The 20,932-nt window shown below is 35.1% G+C and overlaps 4 protein-coding genes across 5 annotated transcripts; all 4 read left to right on the forward strand.

The window, feature by feature from the left end:
- Positions 1–146: 146 nt before the first annotated feature.
- Positions 147–3,213, forward strand: LOC111782314 (uncharacterized). Of its 2 annotated transcripts, XR_002813085.2 has the most exons (8): positions 147–335; positions 1,115–1,180; positions 1,264–1,313; positions 1,414–1,478; positions 2,436–2,527; positions 2,646–2,717; positions 2,809–2,903; positions 2,996–3,213. XR_002813085.2 is itself a non-coding variant. In XM_023663175.2 (7 exons), exons 1-7 carry the CDS (start codon positions 333–335, stop codon positions 2,845–2,847), a joined length of 387 nt encoding a protein of 128 aa, XP_023518943.1. In that variant the 5' UTR covers positions 149–332; the 3' UTR covers positions 2,848–3,213. The 2 variants fall into 2 exon arrangements, 1 of the variants encoding a protein (XP_023518943.1); XM_023663175.2 differs by having other exon boundaries at positions 149–335; positions 2,809–3,213.
- Positions 3,214–4,373: 1,160 nt separating this feature from the next.
- Positions 4,374–7,630, forward strand: LOC111782316 (two-pore potassium channel 3-like). Its single transcript, XM_023663176.2, has 2 exons — positions 4,374–6,055; positions 7,129–7,630. Exons 1-2 carry the CDS (start codon positions 4,929–4,931, stop codon positions 7,274–7,276), a joined length of 1,275 nt encoding a protein of 424 aa, XP_023518944.1. The 5' UTR covers positions 4,374–4,928; the 3' UTR covers positions 7,277–7,630.
- Positions 7,631–10,444: 2,814 nt separating this feature from the next.
- Positions 10,445–11,931, forward strand: LOC111782317 (WRKY transcription factor 28-like). The gene is made up of 3 exons (XM_023663177.2): positions 10,445–10,773; positions 10,864–10,995; positions 11,241–11,931. Exons 1-3 carry the CDS (start codon positions 10,538–10,540, stop codon positions 11,614–11,616), a joined length of 744 nt encoding a protein of 247 aa, XP_023518945.1. The 5' UTR covers positions 10,445–10,537; the 3' UTR covers positions 11,617–11,931.
- A 2,293-nt stretch (positions 11,932–14,224) lies between these two features.
- LOC111782319 (protein REDUCED WALL ACETYLATION 1) lies at positions 14,225–20,832 on the forward strand. Its single transcript, XM_023663181.2, has 18 exons — positions 14,225–14,424; positions 14,543–14,590; positions 14,733–14,784; positions 15,278–15,369; positions 15,571–15,714; positions 15,844–15,900; positions 15,987–16,059; positions 16,572–16,730; positions 17,294–17,443; positions 17,623–17,878; positions 18,375–18,490; positions 18,585–18,671; positions 18,768–18,856; positions 19,003–19,065; positions 19,163–19,219; positions 19,912–20,008; positions 20,099–20,258; positions 20,422–20,832. The coding sequence occupies exons 3-17, from the start codon at positions 14,752–14,754 to the stop codon at positions 20,252–20,254; spliced, it is 1,629 nt and encodes a 542-aa protein (XP_023518949.1). The 5' UTR covers positions 14,225–14,424; positions 14,543–14,590; positions 14,733–14,751; the 3' UTR covers positions 20,255–20,258; positions 20,422–20,832.
- The last annotated feature ends 100 nt before the right edge of the window (positions 20,833–20,932 follow it).

Below are 20,932 nucleotides of genomic sequence, written 5' to 3' on the forward strand. Positions count from 1 at the left end.
AATCAAATAAATATAAAAAAAAAAAAAAAAAAAAGGAAATTTTAAAAATATTTATTAATCCATCAATTTTTTAATTTTGTCATTTTTATTCAAAATACCTATTAAATTTATTAGATATATTAATATAATGAAGCCGGAATACTTTCTATATTTGGCCAATCCACCGCTAAGATAGAGTTCCGATACGATCGACAGGGACAAAGTGGGTCGCGTCTCATAAACGCGACTAAGGAAATCCGCAGCTTCCTTTTCGCCTCTGCAGGCTGCACCTTATAGGAAAATCTTGAACTGTTCTTCTACTGACTGCTAGTGCTAGCTCGATCTTCGAAACAATGGTAATTTCGCCTCTGTCGATTTCTTGCTTTCGATTCATTTCTAGTGTGTGAGGAAATCCTGTAGTTTGCGATGTAATCAAACGCTGCTTCAAACTCTCTTTTATTGATGTTTACTCTTCATTCAATCTGAGTTTCTTCGTTATGCGTCGGCAATATTTCTCCTTTTCCGAATTAGGGGTTTGGCTTTTTTTATCTAACGTCGTTTTCTTGCGTTTTTCCCTTAAATTTTATGTTCATGTATATGAATTCTTCAAGATTCGGATTACAGTTGGATGACTTAGAGTCCTATGTTAAACTACAAACTATTCATTTGATCATTTATGTTCAAATAGATTGATGTAAAGGGCTATTTATTTTATGTATGAGCGGCAACTTGACTTGTTGGCGTTTTTAATCCAACGTTTTTATTTTGAAGCATCAATAGGTTATTGATTACCATTGGCCTCTTTTCGCAATACTCATTGGTGTAATTATTAATATCATTTATCACTCTCTTTCTATGTCACATTGTCAATGTTTGGCTCAAATCCCTCGTAGAGGACTAATAAATGTCTATAATTTACTACTATACCAAGTGGTTTCAATCTTATAAGTTTGATTGCTTAGCTTGGCAAGACAAGCTTAGCTGCTAATTCTATCGAAGTAGCAAGTGCCCATGATTTTCAACTATACTTGACGTCAGATAAACTCTATCTTTCCTTCTTGTGGCATTTTTTTTTTAATTTTTTTATCTCTGTTGTGGTTGTAAATGGAATTCTTCACCTTTGACCCTCATATAGGATGATCCTGAACTAGAAGCAATCAGGCAGAGAAGAATGCAGGAACTCATGGCCCAGCGTGGCATGGTAAGCTGTAGTCTCTTTGTTTATATGCGTGGGAACATTTTACTTGATCGTGGACATCTCTACTGACTTCTAATGATAATTAGGGAAGCCAAAGTAATCCAGAGCAACAGAAGGCCCAGGAAGAGGCTAAGAGGTTCTTGATTTTATTTTATTATTTTGTAGTTTTTTTTAGTCATCACTTTTAATATCCAAGTCCTGCTTTAGCATATGACAACAATTTCTTTCGCATTCAGTGAAGCAGAGGAACGCAGACAAATGATGCTCAGCCAGATTCTGTCAATGCAAGCGAGGGAAAGACGTAAGTTTAAACAGAACTTATTTTCAATGTACTTTATTAAATTCATGACTCGATTCATCACTTAAACACTCTCAAAAGGTCAAGTAACCAACAAAATCTATCCAGTGCCCATAGAACGAGATTTGTACTCTGTAGTTCAGCCTTAGCATGCATTGTAGATAGTATCTTTACCCTTAAAAAAACTGTACTTCTTTTCCTCATCCACGATCCATCAACCCCAAATTGATTCCCCCACCCTGAAAGAAAGAAGGAATTTTTTTCTTAATTGGATTTAAATGTCGTTAATTCAGTTTAAGGATGATTCTGGTTGCATACTTTCAATTTTGAGGCTGAACTGACTCGGACATTCTTCATTATGGGGCCAACTTCTTGATTAGAGTTTATATGATGGTTGTAGATAACATTTTCTTTTTTCTCCGTGGTTCCTGGATATCCTCTTTTACATGGATATCTTCTAGTAAGATCATTTGTGATGCATGCTACGATTTTTGGACCCATGGTTGCAAAAAAAAAAAAAAAGTTTCAAATGGTTTTCATGCTTCATTGAATGAAATGGATACTTTTTGCACATTTTGATTCACAATTCTTATGCATTTTATTATTTCTCAATGTAAGTTGAATTCCTTGATTTTAAATGTTAGATTTGGGGTTTTGGCATTGATGATACCTTTGCCAATAGTCATACAGCATTATTATCAAATAAGATTGATAAACTAAGAGTATAAAGATTTGGGTGGAGTATGGATATTCTTTTTTGTTGATTGTTGATGTTACTAGATCTAATTTTACTCCAGCCTTATTTTCGGGCAATTAGATGGCATTCCTGTCAAACTGTGCTTTGCTATTAGCTGGCATGGAGGTCATACGGGCAAATTATGCCTAGTTAGTCATTATTGCATTTTGGTTACTGACTATTTTACCGTATTCATGTTCATTTTTCCCTGTGCTTTTATGCAGTTGCTCGAATTGCGTTGGTTAAACCAGAGAAGGCTAGAGGTGTCGAAGATGTTATACTGAGAGCTGCACAGATGGGCCAGATTGTAGAGAAGGTATGTGCAGTAGCATATCGTTCCAGTTTCTTTGTCAAAATTGATGCACCTGTATTTACTTCGGAATATGACAAACTCCAGTATGAATGAAACAACGGATTTTACCATCTCTTTTCAGGTGTCTGAAGAGAAGCTTATAACATTGCTTGAACAGATCAACAACCAGACCACAAAACAGACGAAAGTCACTGTGAGTTTTCATTGCTTACATTATGGGTGCCTGCTGAATTTTTATATGTTCTTGGCCTGACACTTTTTGTATAATGCTCATAATTCTTCAGATACAAAGGCGTCGAAGTATTCTTGAGGACGATGATTAGCAAGTGATATGAATTGCTCACCTTATATAAGATATGCATATGCCAGCAGTTTTGTTGTATGTTTATCGCTTGCACGATACAATATCTACCTGTTTATCCATTTTCTCTGCTGCTACTTTATCATGATCCCCCCATAATCTCACCTCAGAATGCAAGAGCTCCTCGGAGTTGGCTGGTATTACACCATTGTTGCGGTCAAATTCTCCAAACCATTAAGCTGTATGTCAGAGTATCGACCTTGAACTATTATTATGCTTTCTAATTTCTGATTGTTAAGAGGAACTGATTTCCCTTCAATTCTGGGTGTATTTTAATCTAGAGATTGATCTGTGCCTGCCTAATGCTATTCATACAAATTTGGAATCATTGAATATAGGTATTGATATGGTTGATTTGGATTGCTGTACTACACTTCAATGATGAAAGTGCATTTAATAACCATCTTCTATTTCAATATGAATGCGGAAGTTAGTAAGTACAGGTCCATATGACAAGGAAAATGGGAAAGATCCGTACTTTCCTCGCAGGAAACACAGATGCAACCAATGGCTTAGGCCCATCATTTGAGTGAGAGCATTTTCTCTTGTCTCTTTGTTATCAGTTTCTCTTTATAATATTGGCTGTTGATTTGTGATGTGTGCTGTGATAATACCAAGTCGTCACATCCATCCATTTATGATTGTGATGATGAAACTTTTATTTGAAATCATGGATATGGTTCTCTGTAGATAAAGGATAAGGTGTTGGAAAATGATACTGAAAAGATTCCTCTCAAAAGAGATTTAAGCATATTCAATGTTTGACATGAATGTTCATGGTGGATCATAATTTTTTTGAATTGGTTAAGGTACGTATTCTCAATCGAGATGTAACAATAGGTTCGACCTATTCACAACACACAAGTTGATTGTTATTCGACGGAAGAAATTGTTTAAACTATTTTTGGTGTTGCTTGATTGAATTGATCAGATTTAGAGTTCTGTTGACTTTCATATTCAACATAAAACGTTAGGGAGACATAACATGAACAAATAATTAATTTAGTTTATTAAGGATAGTGTCTATAATATATTGAATTAAATTAAATTTAATGAAAATGACTGTTTACATATTCAATACTTTATGCAATAGAATCACGGAGTAAAATACTTAAATTCGAAACTTAATTGAGAGAATAAAACAAAGTATCTTATTGTTTATTTACAAAACAATGTTAAGGTAGTTTTAAATATGTTTGTAATTTTATATATCCATAAAGTGGTGTGACTAAAGTTAATTAATTATGCTTACTTTACAAGTACATGTTAAAAATGGACTAATTATAAACTAATGATAGCTATAATAAACGATTTAACCCAAATTTAGTAAGTCATCCGTTTAAAAGAGAAAAAATATACAAAGTTTCTATTGATTTCTTCTATATTTGGAAGATCAAAAACGGGGCGTTGATCGAAAAATTCTAAGGTTTTTGTTTTCTCAAAAATAAAAAGAAGAGTCGAAAATTTTGAAGTAGATAAGTAAGAATATATATGTGTGTCTTGAATTTGATGAAGCTCCATTTCTGCAACTGTTCTAACGAAGATTAAAGAAAGAACCAAAAAAGAGAAGGGGGAGAAAGAAGCCAAAGGAATTCGATTCCCAATCACACATTGCCTTCTCAGGCTCGGTTGGGATCCGATGTCAATTATCAACGCTCACCCTCTTGCCATTGACGCGTGAAATTGTGTTCTTGTTTTTTTCTTTCTTTTCTGGATCGTATCTCACTAATCGCTCCTTCGTTAATCCTTCGTCTTCTTCTGTCTTTGTTCTGTAATGTAATGTAATTATACTACTGGGTTTCCTCCATTTTTGACCCTGTTGAAGGATTTCGGTTCTGGGTCCCAACAAAAGAAACTTCCCTCTTCCCATTTGAGCTCTCACTTTCTGTCCCACTTTCTCTCCCACTTTGCCCGTTTGACTTGAAATTTATTCCTCAAGATCGTCGCCTTTGGTTTCCATTTTGACCCTTTTTGTTACCATTCTTCTGTTCCTGCAGCTCGCGGCTGTTCTGTGAATCCTCGCCTCAGAGGTCAACCTTCGCCATGGAGAAAGAGCCTCTTCTTCCATATATGAGCCCAAGAGGGAAACCGCCTTGTCTCCCTCAATTATATCCACTCCCTGAAAATGATGAAATTATTCTTCCTATGACGCCCACGGAGTTCAAAGATCGCCTGATCTTTGGCCCTTCATCTTCCCCTCAAGATGCTTCTTCTGCGTTCGATGCTTTGACACTGTCTCTTGCCTCACCGAGACCCTCTGCTTCGTCTTCTCGTCAGGACCCATCTACCCCTTTGGACCCCAAATCCCAATCGCCGTCTCAACAGGGAAGGCCTGTGGATTCGAAGCATTCATGCCACAAAAGCAACCTCCACCGCTCTAAAACAGCACCTGCCATGGCGGTCATCAATGATATCAACCATTCGCAGGAGCCCAAGCCACAATTTGGCAAACAATCTATAATCCGCCAAGCTGTTGTTCTTCTAATCATTTACTTATCATTGGGTGTGGTTATATATTGGATTAATCGCGATAATTTTTCAGCTTCGGAGACTCATCCTGTGGTCGATGCATTGTACTTTTGCATTGTAACGATGTGCACTATTGGGTATGGAGATATTACTCCAAATAGTGCAGCGACTAAGCTGTTCTCCGTTTTGTTTGTGTTGGTGGGCTTTGGGTTTATTGATATATTGCTGTCTGGAATGGTCAGTTATGTGCTTGATTTGCAGGAGAGTTATTTGTTAAGAAATGTGAAGAGGGGCGTGCAGCGTGAATCTGGGAAATCCTATATAATTGATGTGAAGAAGGGAAGAATGAGGATTAGAATGAAAGTGGCATTGGCCTTAGGTGTTGTGATACTTTGTATAGGAATTGGCATGGGTGTTATGCATTTTGTTGAGGACTTAGGGTGGTTGGATTCATTTTATCTTTCAGTCATGTCTGTGACAACCGTTGGATATGGTGATCAGGCGTTCAAGTCGATGACGGGTCGTATTTTCGCTTCAATCTGGTTGCTTGTATCGACCCTTGCTGTCGCTCGGGCGTTCCTTTATTTAGCAGAGGCAAGAGTGGATAAGCGGCATAGGATGATGGCAAAATGGATACTTGGTCACGACATGACTGTCTCTGAGTTTCTTGCTGCTGATACCGACAACAATGGCTGTGTGAGGTATGCATTAACATTATTCATTCAAACTCATTCACAGAAGTAGCTTGGACAATTAGATTGGATGTTACTGATTCTGATTGGTTACAAGTCTTAATTGTCTTGTTTCATGAATGATCACTTGATTGGATTCTTTCTTGTTTATATTGGTGAGTGTCGAGGGATAATCGTCTGACCTTACTACATTTAGTTGACATGGAAACATGTAAGATATTAAATCCTAGGTTAGTAGCAACTATTACCAGAAACGCTATACAATTGTATCCGTAGGAAATTAGTATACGAACAAATAGTAGAAGAGCATAGGCAGCTTTTCGTCCTCGAACTACTTGCAAGTAGAATTTGTCGCACTTCATCGACGTTTTGTAGCGTAAACCACTTAGTATGCTGTTTAACTGTTCGGGAATTTAGGTACAAAAGTCTCAACGGTCAAATGAAATCCGTGAGTGTGGTATATTTTCCTATATAGGTTCCGACTTCTGAGTAGCAAATTGTTCATCATTTGATACAAATTGAAAGAAGTCTTTTGTTCTATCTGTAATTCAATCTCTACTTCGGTTTCTAGTACAGTTGGCAGATATTGTTCTCTTTGGACTTTTCCTTTTAAGCCTCCCCTCAAGGCTTTAAAATGTGTCTATTAGGGATCAGAGCCAGACACTGATCGGTGTGCTTAGGCTGTTACATATGGTATCAGAACTAGACACTGAGCGGTATGCCAGCGAGGACGCTAGACCCCAAGGGGGTGAATTGTGAGATCCACATTAGTTGGAGAGGGGAATGAAGCATACCTTATAAGGGTGTGAAAACTTCTTTCTAGTAGACGCATTTTAAAACCTTGAGGGGAAGCCCGGAAGGAAAAGTCCAAAAAAAAAACAATATCTGCTAGCAGTGTGCTCGGACTGGACTGTCTTTACTCCCCAGTTGTCCTGCCGGTCCAATCCCATGTTCTTCTGTCCACTTATAATTCATTCCCCTTTCCTTTTGATTCAAGTAAAGGTAGCTTTGCAAGCTTGTTTTGTGCATGTATATCATTCCATTGAGTTTGACATTTGGTATTTTATGTTATCCATCTGCAGTAGATCAGAATATGTGGTATACAAGCTGAAGGAGATGGGTAAGGTATCAGAGAAAGATGTCATGCAGATATCGAATAACTTCGATAGACTAGACACTGGGAAATGTGGGAAGATTACGTTGGCCGATCTCTTGCAAAATCATCACTGATATGCGAACACGAGACCGACCACGATTTCCTCAGCATTTGGGTTCCGAAGAACTTGAGTTATGGGTCATCATAAATTGATGCCATTTTCACATTCAAGTTGCAGATATATAGAATGAAGGAAGCGCTTAAAGTGTGAGTTTGCATTCCCTACAACATTTGTTTTTTGTTCTATCTATTCATGTGATGATGCTGTACAAAGCCTGAAAGCGTAGGAAGTATTCTTCTACAGAAACTAAAATGATAATTGTTTTAAACTTGTTGAACTGTTCATTTGTTTATTGGTTTATAACTTTGTAGTGTGAGCATAGGATGTTGCTCCTCAATATAAATGTCTATAGCTGCCTTTTATCTTTTATCATCTCTTTCTTTTTTACACACTGCTTCTGACTGCCATCTGTCTCTTATAATAACAAGCGTGAGATTCAGACATCTAATCTCTTAGTCGAGAGTATATATCTAGTTGAACTAAGTTTAGGTTTGTGAAGACGTATATCGGTTGGAGAGGAGAACGAAGCATTTCCTTATAAGGGTGTGGAAACTTCTCTCTAGCATACGCGTTTTAAAACCGTAAGGTTGATGACGATACGTAGCGAGTCAAAACAAACAATATCTATTCGCGGTGGGTTTGGGTTGTTACAAATGGTATCAGAGCCAATTATCAGATGGTGCGAAACCCTAGTCGGAATACGGCTAGACCCGCTCCATAGTAGACGCGTTTTAAAATCGTGAGGTTGATGACGATGTGTAACGGGTCAAAATGGACATTATATGCTAGTGGTGTGCTTGAGTTGTTAAAAATGGTATTCAAGCCAGACATAGGTTAGTGTGCTAGCGAGGACGTTGGCCCCCAAGGGGGGTGGACTTTGAGGTCCCACACATCGGTTGAAAAGGGGAACGGAGTATTTCTTATAAGGGTGTAGAAACCTCTGATGAACAGGTTTTAAAACTTTAAGAGGAAGCAAGGAAAAGCCTACAGTGGACAATATCTGTGAGCAGGAAGCCAAAAAGGAAAGACCTACAGAGGACAACATCTGTGAGCGGTGAGCTTGTACTTACAAGGTTGGAAGTAAACATCTGATAAGAAAGAAAAAACAATCTTGACTGCACCATTTTCTTTCGATATAGATCGGTCTCGATCCCAATTGTTTCTTTCGAGATGAACCCATTATAACGTTCCTTCTATCAACACGAACCTCCTCAAACCATATATTAATAAAGTGCCCAAAACAGCCTCTTGTTCTTTGGTGACTTTTTGGGAAAATCTCCTTTTCATAAAACCTTTTCACATTTGAAATAACAAGAGATATTGACATTACTCGATGGGACGATGATTAAATTCGCATTTGCTATGTTGAAAAGAACGAAAAAGGGAATAAAGCTAACAAAAGCTAGGTTTTAGTAACTTTATAACATTGGAATTTTCAAAAATAATTTATGTTTTTTCTGACCAAATCAAACCTAGTTTGTTGGCTTGTCACAATGTCAACATATAGTTTTATGCCCATTTTAATTTCTTATTGATTATATTTAATTGAATACCTGCATACATTCATTTAATATCCATATATATTTAATATCCATATATATTATAAATTTTTTATGTATTTGAAACTGCGATTCATATCCAACATTTGGAATTTAGATTCGACGCATGATCATGTTAATTGCTCTGTGAAATGTGAAATGGATACACAAAAGTGGAGCCAAGAAAAGGAAAAATGGATACACAAAAGTGGAGCCAAGGAAAGGAAAGAATGAACCAGTTTTATCATACCAAAAATAATTAAGTATGCTTTAATTATATTAACTTAAAAAAATAAATATAAAGTTATGGAAATTACATGTTTGCCATCAAACCAATTATTGTCACGATCTCTAAATTTATTAACTTATTTACTCACCAAAAGAAAATGAAGAGTTTATGAATAACGTGAGAGCCACACCTTTAGCAAAAGAGATATTCACAATTAATGGTATTTTAAAAAGTTTTAATAATGATAACGTAATTTAAAATCATAAATTCTCCGGAATCTGACTAAATGATTTGATATAAAAAAAAAATAGGAGTTACGTTCTGTCGTTTGTAAGCGGGGTGAGTTAATCTGCCGACATGTAGTTTCGCCTACGGTCAAATGACGGTGCCTGTTGAGCCACGTGTAACTCTCCAACTGCTTTTCTTTTTCTTTCTTTTTTTTTTTTTTTTTTTTTGGTAAATCAAAAGTTTGAATTATTGACCAAAGACTCGATTTATTAACCCCTCGTGACTGAAAATTATCTCCCACTCGCTCGCTTTCCACGTACAGTTCACGCGCTCTCTTTCTCCTCTCTAATTTGCGCCTTTGACCTTTTCAAACTCAAAACTTCATCTCTACTTTAATTTTGTTTTTCTTTAATTCTATTTTATTTTTGCCACCAAACATTCTCTGCAATTAAGCATTAAAATATTGTTGGATTTATTGATAAAAACAATTATTTAAATAATAAATGAATTATTTTCCTTTTCTAAAATAAATTATAAATCTTACATATTAGTATTTATATTAATATTGGTATTTTAATTTATTAGATTTTATTGGTATTTAGAAGAGATTTAAAATATATTAATAGATTCTCACTCTAATGAGGAATATATGGACATGTCAATCATATTTTAATAAGATAAACTAATTTAATATTAAAGACGTTATAATAATTAGTTCATTATCAAATGGGTTTAAATTATTAAAAAAATATTGTGGAAAGAAAGGTTAATTATATATTTTTCTCCTCCAAAAACGCCAATAATACGACAGAAACAAAGAGAGAAATTTTTATTTGCATGCAAATCATTTAGTCGAGTTTATAAGTGTCATTAACTCTTATTAGGTATAATAAAAATTAATTAAGTTTTACTTATAAATTTAATTTTTAAGTACGCACAATAATTCAAACTAATTAACATTTTTTTTAATATTCTTATAATTATTTAATTAATTATGGAGTCGACCACACAATTTTTACTTTTAGCAGCTATAATAATAGTAAATTAATTAAATTAAGTAGCTGAAAAAAATACAAAGGCAGTTAGTCAAAGGTCTTGATGGAATGATTATTATTATTGGTCTAATTCAAACCTAAACACTTTTCTTTTCCTAATATATAATATATAACAAGAAGACGATCTAATCCAGAGGAGTGATCCCAAAACCATACTCAACCCACAGCTTCTTCTTCATCTACGTCGTCGTTTTGATCTTCTTCTTCAGCTTCCTTGTGATTCCATGTCAGATGAAATGTTTAGAGATCTATTTTTCTCGAACCCTTTTCGAGACGGTGGGTTCGGGGACTCGGAAACAGCCAGGAATTTTGGGGTGTCGAATGAAATTTCGGGGACTCCGATGAATTCTTGTGGGTCGTTGTCGTCTTCGGATGCTGGAGCTGAGGAAGATGGTTCTGGGAAAGAGAAGGAGAAGGCGATGAAAGACATGGAAGATGGTGGAGAGAGTTCCAAAGCTGCGTATGTGTTCATGTTTTGATTTTAAATTTATGGGGTTTTTTTTTTTTTTTTTTTTGAAATGGAAATTTTTAATGTTTGATTTATAAATAGAGGTAAAGCGAAGAAGAAAGAGCGAGAGCCCAGATTTGCTTTCATGACGAAGACCGAGATCGATCATCTTGAAGATGGATATCGATGGAGAAAATATGGACAGAAGGCCGTCAAGAACAGTATTTTTCCGAGGTAGACGTCTGTTACCGTTTACCATATGAATCATACTTGATTTTTTATTATAGGCAAATATATTGTATTATTGAGTATAGTTAGCCTTCCGGTGTGATTTACTATATAATATTTGACCAGGGATCATAGATTAATATTGGGTATAATTTATTGAATAATTATGAATGGATAATTTGGTTTTATAACAATATTTTTTTAATTTTTTTATTAAATTTTTATATGATTTTGTGTTTTGGTTTTTTCAGGAGCTATTACAGGTGTACAACTCCCAACTGTGGAGTGAAGAAACGTGTAGAAAGATCATTTCAAGATCCATCCATTGTAATCACGACGTACGAAGGACAACACAACCACCCAATTGCGGCAACGCTGAGAGGAAATCTGTCGGCGGCCGCCGCATTTCCACCGTCCATGTTGGCACCAATGTCAGTGGTCGGTGGCGCTGGGTTTCTTCCGAAACCGTTGAGCGACCCTTCCGGCAACAGTCAGGTTGTCGGCGGTGACGGCTACGTTTATTCACAGAGCAGCTTCGGGTATCCTTACAACGAGCAGCAATCGGAATATGGGGTTTTGCAGGACATTTTTCCATCTCCGTCGTCGTTCTTCAACCGGCAGTCGTGATAAATTAATGAATAAGGCAGTTCTGTTAAATTACAGAAAAGTCCTCGCCAAAGATGGGTGCAATCTCGCTTACTGTAAGTATGGGTTGAATTAAAACTATAGAGATTTGCATGCATTTTATATACAACCATGGCGCTCTTTAGATTGGTGGGGTTTTATTTTATTTTATTAAAAATGGATGCAAGAAAATTTTTTGAATTAATTGGAGTTGAATTGGTTAAGGGGCGACAAAAACTTAAAGTGGGTCGGTCTTTGCCCCCACACCCATGTGATTTGGGGTCGGGTTGGTGTGGAGAATAATATTGTTTTTAAGGATGGAATTGTGTTCTCTACGATTTTTTAGTTTTTAAGGATTATTAAAGTTAGTTAATAAAATTACCTGATAGCACATGAGCTGATAGGTACATAATTTATCGAACTCCTCTCTTATTAATACCAACTTCCCAAAATTGATCGAGGGCTTTAAAGGCTGATTTTGATTTTGGCATAGGGATAAGCCCTAAGTACAAGCCACGGGAAAAATATTTTTAAAAAATCCTCCTCAAGAGGGCGAAATGAATTTTGTAATTTATCTCAAAATTATTTTTAAACTTTAGTTAAATTTTATTAATAAACTGCATTTATTTTTAAATTATTAGTTAAATTTTTATTTTTAAATTATTAGTTGATTTAATAAACTGCATTTATTTTTGGATTCTACTTGCCGTTTGGCTTCTTACACGTGAGGATTTAATTGTGTTATTGCAATTGTAATAACTAGAAGTATATTGGTTTTTTTTTTCTCCAATTAATGGAGGTTGAGAAATTATTTTGTTATTTAATGTAATAAATAACGAAGTAGAATCTTCCTCTTTCCTTCGAATTTAGGTGAGTATCATTTAATTTCTACATTAAAAATAATTGAGTCTTCTTTGTCAAAATAATAACAATAATTACTATTATTCTTATGTATCTTTAACTCAAAAAAGGAAAATTAATTGTTTTTTTTTTTCCTAATTTAACTCAACTACTCGTGTTTAAATAATATTTTGAAATTTTTCATAAAACTTCAGCACAAACTTATATATAAATAATTAATACCGAGACTCTAATTATAAAGATAAGTATTGAAGTATTCGACTCTAACCTTTTTATATACGTGTAACATGATGGTCCATTCAAATATAGCAAATAAATAAGATATTGATTATTGTCTCAATGTTTCGTCTTATTGCCCTTGAGGCTCCCTGTCATCCCTTGACTTGCCCGCCTTTGTATGTATCTATGACCATCTCTTATGGTTTGGGATCGTACATGGTTGGGGTTCAAAAGTATTAGCTCCAGACTGAATAAACAATGCACTTTGATTGTCAGATGACCGATGCAGGACTAACAACTTAGGATGACATGAAATAGTCACTCATCTCATCAAACAGATCTATCACACGTATCTTGGAAAGCAATATAAAATCGAGAGTCTTAGCTACCTTGACCATGCCATTAACTTAAGCATCAGAGCGTGTGGGGCCACAACGCCAGGTACTAGAATCCTATCTTGCAATTTCTATGTGTCGTGATTCACACCACTCACGATTAACCAAGCTTGTGAACAAAACTCCAATAAACAATTGATGTTGTTTGTTAGGAACGAGACAAGCAACTCACTGACTTATTTCTTTCCTACGTAGATTGCATAAAATACGTCACGCGTTTTAGACTTGACCATGAGCGTGAGAGTGATGATGAGAGACATCGAGTCAAAACGGTCAAGACCCGACATAAAACTGCACATACAAGATCTCACTCTTCTTGTCGAGACTATTTACAAGAGTTTTATCACGTCATAGGGACTCACTCTTCCCGTTAAAATTATAACGACAAAATCAAATTTTCTTAAAAATTATTATTTAATTAATTGTATATTATGTGACATATTAATATAGTACAAATTAAAATAGTTTTTTCTAAGCTAATGGATTAAAATAAATATAAAAAAATTTAAATATCAAAATAATTATGTTTAAAAGTGAGGCTAAATTAGTCATTTTACAAATTCTAGAAATGGCAATACTAACAGACTTGAAATGACCATCGTTTCTTTTTCAGTCCAGAAAATGTCAAAATGATATTTAAACCTCCCTTTCTATATATATACATGTATTATTATAAGTGATTGAAAAAATAAATAAATTAAAAAAAATTATAATCTTATTTGATTTTTAATTTTTAATTTTTTAAAATTTAATTTATAAATAATAAAGTTATTAACTTTAAAAATATTAAATGTATTTTCGGGAGTGAATTTATTATAGAGAATACACAAAATTTAATTATTTTTTAAAAATCAAATGATTATTGACAAAAATTTTAATTATTTAAGAGAAATTCGCGTAATTCGCGCAATTTAGAAAATAATATTTGAAATATTAAAAAAAAATGTCAAATCAAAAGGGTGACAAAGCAAAAACCAAAATATAAAATTTGCCAATAAATTAATTTCTTAATTCTCAATCTGCCGCCAGAAAAAATATAATAACAATAATAATAATAAAAAGATAAATGAAGAGAGAGAGAGAGAAAAAAAAGGCGCCGGTGAACTCCGGAAAATGGGAAAATTATAAAAAATTTGAACTGTATAAAATGTCGTCAAACCGAAACCAAATCGGGAATGGCGATCACAAGATCTGTGGAACAGTGAAAACAACAAACGACCCACTGCGGAACTACCGTCTCAATTCTCAACAACAACTACGACCCATCATCGACTTCTTGGAGGCTAAAGGATCATTGGAGAACGACCCACCCTCCGACATTATACCCAATCTCGAAGTAAACGCGTTCTCTTCTCTTTTTTCCCTCTTCTCTTTCGTCTTCTATATCACGGGGAGTGTTGGATCTTTGCCCAACTAGCCAACTCTGGTTTATTTTCTCTCTAATGTTATCCCAGATGTGCTAGCCTCTCGTTTCTGCATCTGATTACGCTTGTGTGTTCGTGGTATGTGTCATTCTCGATCTACATTTCCGTTTCTGGGGATTTTCCGATTTTTTTTTGCTATTTTTGTTGCTTGGAGTTTGGGACTTTGTGTAATTCTATGTAAGGCGTTGTGTTCCTTTTTTGATCAATTTGATTCTGCCAGTTTTTAACAGGGATCTCGAATGGAAGATTCGGAGGGAATCAAGCCCGGCCAGGTAGAATTTCTCTCCCTGAAATCGTTTTTAATTACTTCTTTGTTGACCAGATTAGTCGTTGAGGAGTTTTTGTTTCTATAAACTGAATGAACAGTGAGTTCCTTGTTTTCAGATTCTGCTTAGTTGTGTAATTGGCCATATATGCTACCGTAATTTTTAATGTTATTGGACGAGGAACTATTCTGTTTATGGACTCAGTTGATGGTAGTAACAATGTTTGACAATTTGCAGTTATTGGTTTGACTTTTTGATTAATGTGAATTTTCCGCTTAATTCTTCATCTCACAAACGAAATCAATGTATTTATATTGAATTTGGCGCGAAATTAGTTTAGATGCCACATGAAGAAGAAACTAATTATGGAAACAGTGCAAACAACGCAACATGAACATACACTAAAATCAATCCTTCCTGTATGTTTATGTTTATTTGTTATTTTCTTTTCATGCGGCCCTTGATTTTGTTAGTGATATCAAAAGTTGTTATATTTCAGGTTTCTTTTCTGCTGGGCGTGATTCCAATTTTTGTTGCGTGGGTATACTCAGAGTTTCTGGAGTATCAGAAGTCTCCACCTATTATTAAAGTGTGAGTAGTTTTATTCGATGTGCACCGTGGATGGTGATATAAATTGGCTAATTTATTCTTGTAATACTGAGCTAGAACTTAGTTCTTTCTTTGCCACCAATTTTGAATTTATTGAATAAGCTAATACATTGGTTGGATCTGCTAGTTTTGTTGAGTCTTCTGGTCGTCGAGCTCTAAATTTATAGCTTTATTTGATTACAGTCATTCAGACATTAATCTTGTTGAATTGGATGAGGAGAAAGGAGATAAAGTTAAAGATGACGAGGCTTCTCTACTGGAAGGAGGCCTTGCGAGATCAGCCTCTGCAAAGTTGCACAGTTCATCGATTAAAACAAACTTAATTAGGTCATTTCCCATTGCCTGCTATATTGCTTTACCTCTTTTTCTCACACACACACACACACACACACACACACACACACACACACACACACATCAAATATCATCCTTCCTTCTCAAACTTTTGTAACTTAGGTTTTTGACATTGGATGAATCCTTCTTGCTGGAAAATCGAGCTACATTGCGAGCAATGTAAGTTGTTAAGTAAGCATTTTGGTGGGAAATGACACAAAAAATTGATAGCTTACAACCACATACTTGTTGATCATCATTTGCAGGTCTGAATTTGGGGCGATTCTTGTGTATTTCTACATATGCGACCGCACAAATATAGTGGGAGATTCTACGAAGGTGCTTGAACTTGATCTTACCTCTTGTCCTATCGATACTGATATCTGGATTTTTATTGCACTCCATTATATGAGGCTATCTAAATATTTATATGGTAGTTTAAGTCATGGAAGTGCACCATAACTTTATAACACTGGTGTAGTGATGCAAGCTTCTCTGTGGTACATTTTTCAACTACCATAAACTTGGACTAAATGTTCTGTAACTGATCATACAGATTAATTATCAGAGTTTGGCTTTTCAATTCTTTCTTGGTCCATTTTCGATTCTCTCCTCCCTCCCATCCCACTTTTCTTCTGTCCTTGATGCACATATTTTTGTACGATACAGAATTAAATAGGGACTTGATTTCAACCACTTGTCTTTTTTATACATATCCATATAACTGACAGATTTCTCATATTACTATGTTTTTTAGATAACAAGAAAGGAATCTTAACATACTTATTGATAGATGCTCCTGATGGAATTCAGTTTAGTCAGCTAATTATCAATGGTTTTGTCTTGAGCAGAATTACAATCGGGATCTCTTCCTCTTTCTCTACATCCTTCTCATCATTGTTTCCGCAATGACCTCTTTGAAGAAACACAATGATAAATCAGCATTTTCTGGAAAGGCAATACTTTACCTGAATCGGCATCAAACAGAGGAATGGAAAGGGTGGATGCAGGCAAGTTCTATACAATAAAGATATGACCTGTAATCAAATAACTTTAAAAACCATGGGAGCAAATTTAAGTACTCAATGTGAGGGGCTAATGCTATTTATCATTGATTCTTCATCATTTCTTTAGCAGTTGTAGGTGTCAAAAGATGTATATCTTTCCATAACTTAAAACATATTTTTAGTCGTCAGTTTTTATTTTTTCGACTAGACCCTATAGGTATACAAAAATGAAGAATGTAGGATGATTAATCTGGTTGTTTTCACATATCTTCTATATGATTTTCAACTTTTGTAAGATCATTTTAGATGTAGTGTTGGGATCTTTAAAATTACAACGTTAAGGAATGGGTAAACCTTAAAGAGAAACTTCCATGTGATTAGAAAAAAATAATATACTCTAATTGTGGGACTTAGAACTTCCCTATTTGTTTGATTTGAAGTAACCTTGCTTCTGAGTAGTTTTAGCTCGTGCTTGTTTCTCTCCTTTGTACTAATTGTTACATGCCGATCAGCTTCTTGTGCTTCCAACATTATAATTGCCTTTACACTTTTTTGGGTTCTTGCAGGTTCTTTTTTTAATGTACCATTATTTTGCTGCAACGGAAATTTATAATGCTATTAGGATATTTATTGCTGCTTATGTGTGGATGACTGGATTTGGCAACTTCTCCTACTATTATATTAGAAAGGATTTTAGCTTGGCACGCTTTGCTCAGGTGATTTTCCCTCCTTCCCTCTCTCTCTCCCAGTTGTTTTTTCGTTTTTAAATAAATAAAAAAAAAGCACTTGATAATTGTTTCACCAACCAAGTTTTTTTTTCTTCTGGAACTTCCTCCCTGAACTCCAAGGATACCCGTTACTAACAGCGCTTGACATTTTCTAATTTGTGATGCAGATGATGTGGCGGTTAAATTTCTTTGTCGCATTTTGCTGTATTGTTCTTAACAACGACTACATGTTGTACTACATCTGTCCAATGCATACACTTTTCACCCTCATGGTGTACGGAGCTCTTGGAATCTTTAACAAGTACAACGAGATAAGATCAGTCATGATTACAAAGATTCTTGCCTGCTTCCTTGTGGTTATTGCAGTTTGGGAAATTCCTGGAGTTTTTGAGATAATCTGGAGTCCATTAACGTTCCTTTTTGGTTAGTTTTTTTTTTTTTTTTTTTCCTTTTTCTATATTTTATTTTGACAGATAAAGTTAGTTGCCATTCAACTGTTTCTAGATTTTTTTCATTCATGGCATATAAGTTATTAGTGTGTGAAGGTACTAAGTTGGTAGATATCAAGTGGAATGACACTAAATTAAGTTGGTACTTTTTTCATTCTTTTCTTCTCTCTCCTTTTTTTTTTTTAAAAAAAAAAATTAAATTAGAACTAAGTCCTTTCTGAGAATACACTAAAAGGAAAAAGAAAAATAATTGTCCAAACACATTTTCGCTTTCCATATATGGGTTGGTTAACTGGTTATTTTTGTGCTTTAATGTTAAGTTTATCAAGTGAATTGTGTAACTTATGGAACGTGGATAATTTGGTTGTTCAAAGACATGTATAGTTGTGAAGTGCCCCTTTATCTGCTGACCTGACAATGTGCAAGTATAATGATTGTTTTTCCTTTTCTTTTTTTTTTTTTATTGACAGGGTATACCGATCCGGCAAAACCTGATCTCCCCAAACTGCATGAATGGCATTTTAGATCTGGTCTGGATCGCTATATCTGGATCATCGGCATGATCTATGCATACTATCACCCCAATGTAAATTAGTAAACTTTTGATGACATCAGAGTTTCATAGATCTTGCTTCCTCGGTTCTCTCAGAAATTGACTTTTAAGTGCTCTCAAATTCCAGGTTGAAAAATGGATGGAGAAGTTGGAGGAGGCTGAAACAAGGAAGAGAATTTCGATCAAGACAAGCATTGTTACCGTTTCTGTATTAGTAAGTGGCATAATTTGGAGGCTATAACTTCTTTGGTTTGATAATCTGTTTTCATACTTTCTGTCAAATAGATCTTATTCTGATTTCCATGATTAGGCTGGTTATATGTGGTACGAGTACATTTACAAGCTGGACAAGGTGACTTACAACAAATATCACCCTTACACATCATGGATTCCTATCACGTGAGTGTTGAATATAATAGGTTTACCTTAATCAATATTGTTGTCGTTTTTTGTTTCATCCTCCCTAGATGGCTGGCAAATTTGGAATTTGGGTGTATGGAAGTTACCACTATCTTAATGTTTCTTTTTGCTTTATGTGGTCACAGTGTTTACATTTGCTTGCGAAACTTTACACAGCAATTGCGAGGCTACTCTTTGACCCTCTTTGCGTACGTATTTCTCTGTTACCTGCCAACGATAAAGCTCAGTCCTGATTGCGTTAATTCTCATTTTGCACATTCATTTATTTGCCTATCGCGTTGTTAGGTGGCTTGGCAAGATTACATTGGAGACGTATATTTCACAGTTCCATATATGGTTGAGGTATGTTAAGATGGTTTTATAACTACGCTGTCATTCACCTTTTTCACCCAAGTCTATAATCATAATCAAAACCTGGAAGATGCGTGTACTCTACCTTCAGCCCTTTATTACAGACAACTTACGTTAGTTCATAAATTCTTAATTTGATGTATTTAAGAAGTTACTGCTGAAACCATCCTTCGTTTTGTTTTCAAAAAATAACTCATTGAATGGATGAATATATTTTAGGGAATAGAAAATGTAAGTGGTGATTTTGTTCCACTATATCTTCAAGTTTGTACATTGGTATTGAAATTTCCTGCTTATTGTATTACAAAGACATGGCTTCAGGTTTTCCTGCCCTTCTTTCCCCATGCACCATAATCAACATTTATTTGCATGGCTCTACTATGTACGGCTAATTGACCATATCGTCATCAAGTAAATAAAATGCCAGTTGCATTTGAAATACAAAACCTGAAATGGTAGAAAATTCTCCACCCCTTTCTATCATCTCGTTTGTCTTCTTTAAAACTGAAGGATAAAAGGAAGGAAAGATGGACAGAAAGAAGAGGAAAGAAGGAGAATTTTCTTTATTGGGGCATTGGCTCGATTATAAGAAAACATATTGAGTGAAAACTTCTTGGGACTGTTTCATTGTATTTATTGTGTAATATTTTATTGTAATTGCAGTCTTTTTTGTGGTTGTACAGATCGAATGTGTCTAATGGACAGCCAAAGTGGCTTCTGTCGATCATTCCAGACTACCCGATGCTCAACTTCATGCTGACAACTGCTATCTATGTCATAGTAAGAACGTTCTCGGTCAAAAATCTTCTAGGGCCAAATACTCTCGATCAATCTGCATCATTTATCATTTATATTTTTTCTGCTTTGCAGGTCTCCCTTAGGATTTTTGAGTTAACCAATACTCTAAAGACAACTTTTGTACCTACAAAAGATAATAGACGGTTGTTGCATAATTTCCTTGCCGGAGCTGCAATTTCTGTATGTTTATATTGCATCTCGCTGGTTGTCGTTTTGATCCTTTATTAAAATGGTAAGCCCCTTTGTGACCTCTTATTCTCTAACCCAGAAGGGTTGGATTTTGGCTTTCTTCGATACTGATTTTATTACACTGACATCATATGCTTAATAATTAGAACTAGAGCAGCTAATCAGTGATATCCTGCAAACTCAGCACTGTTAAATTAATTTTACAGGGAAAACTAGTGAAGACTGAAGAGACATATAGAAAGGAATTATATTGAATCTTTGCCTCTCAATCAAAAGGGAAGACTTTATCAGAGGGGCGTTGCTGTTGCTTGCAGATAGATTACTAAAACAAGAACTCTGGTAGTTGAGGGGAAACCCCCCCTTCAATTTCTATCATTTTGGATGATGAGCTTACCAATTGTGTCCCCCTGGAGTTTCGTAGAGCCCTCGAATTTTATAGGTAAAAGAAAAAGGAAAGTTTTGTAATATTGTGATCAATGTATCATTTCATTCTTCTTGTTATCCCATCCCCACCTCAAATTAGTGAAGAAGAAAATGACGGTTCCTGTGCATAGAGATGTATCTGATGCTCAACTGAACTTTTTTATTATTTCTAATGCATTCATCATTTTCACTTACTTCTCCTCTCCTGCAAGTAAATAGATTCGTGCCCCTTGTGATGACGTCGATTCAGGTGCTCGAGTTCATGACGTAGCTTTTGTGGCTTTATCAAGCTTT

Source organism: Cucurbita pepo, chromosome 19 (assembly GCF_057944985.1).
Source record: "Cucurbita pepo subsp. pepo isolate OVF chromosome 19, ASM5794498v1, whole genome shotgun sequence".
Lineage (NCBI taxonomy): Eukaryota > Viridiplantae > Streptophyta > Magnoliopsida > Cucurbitales > Cucurbitaceae > Cucurbita > Cucurbita pepo.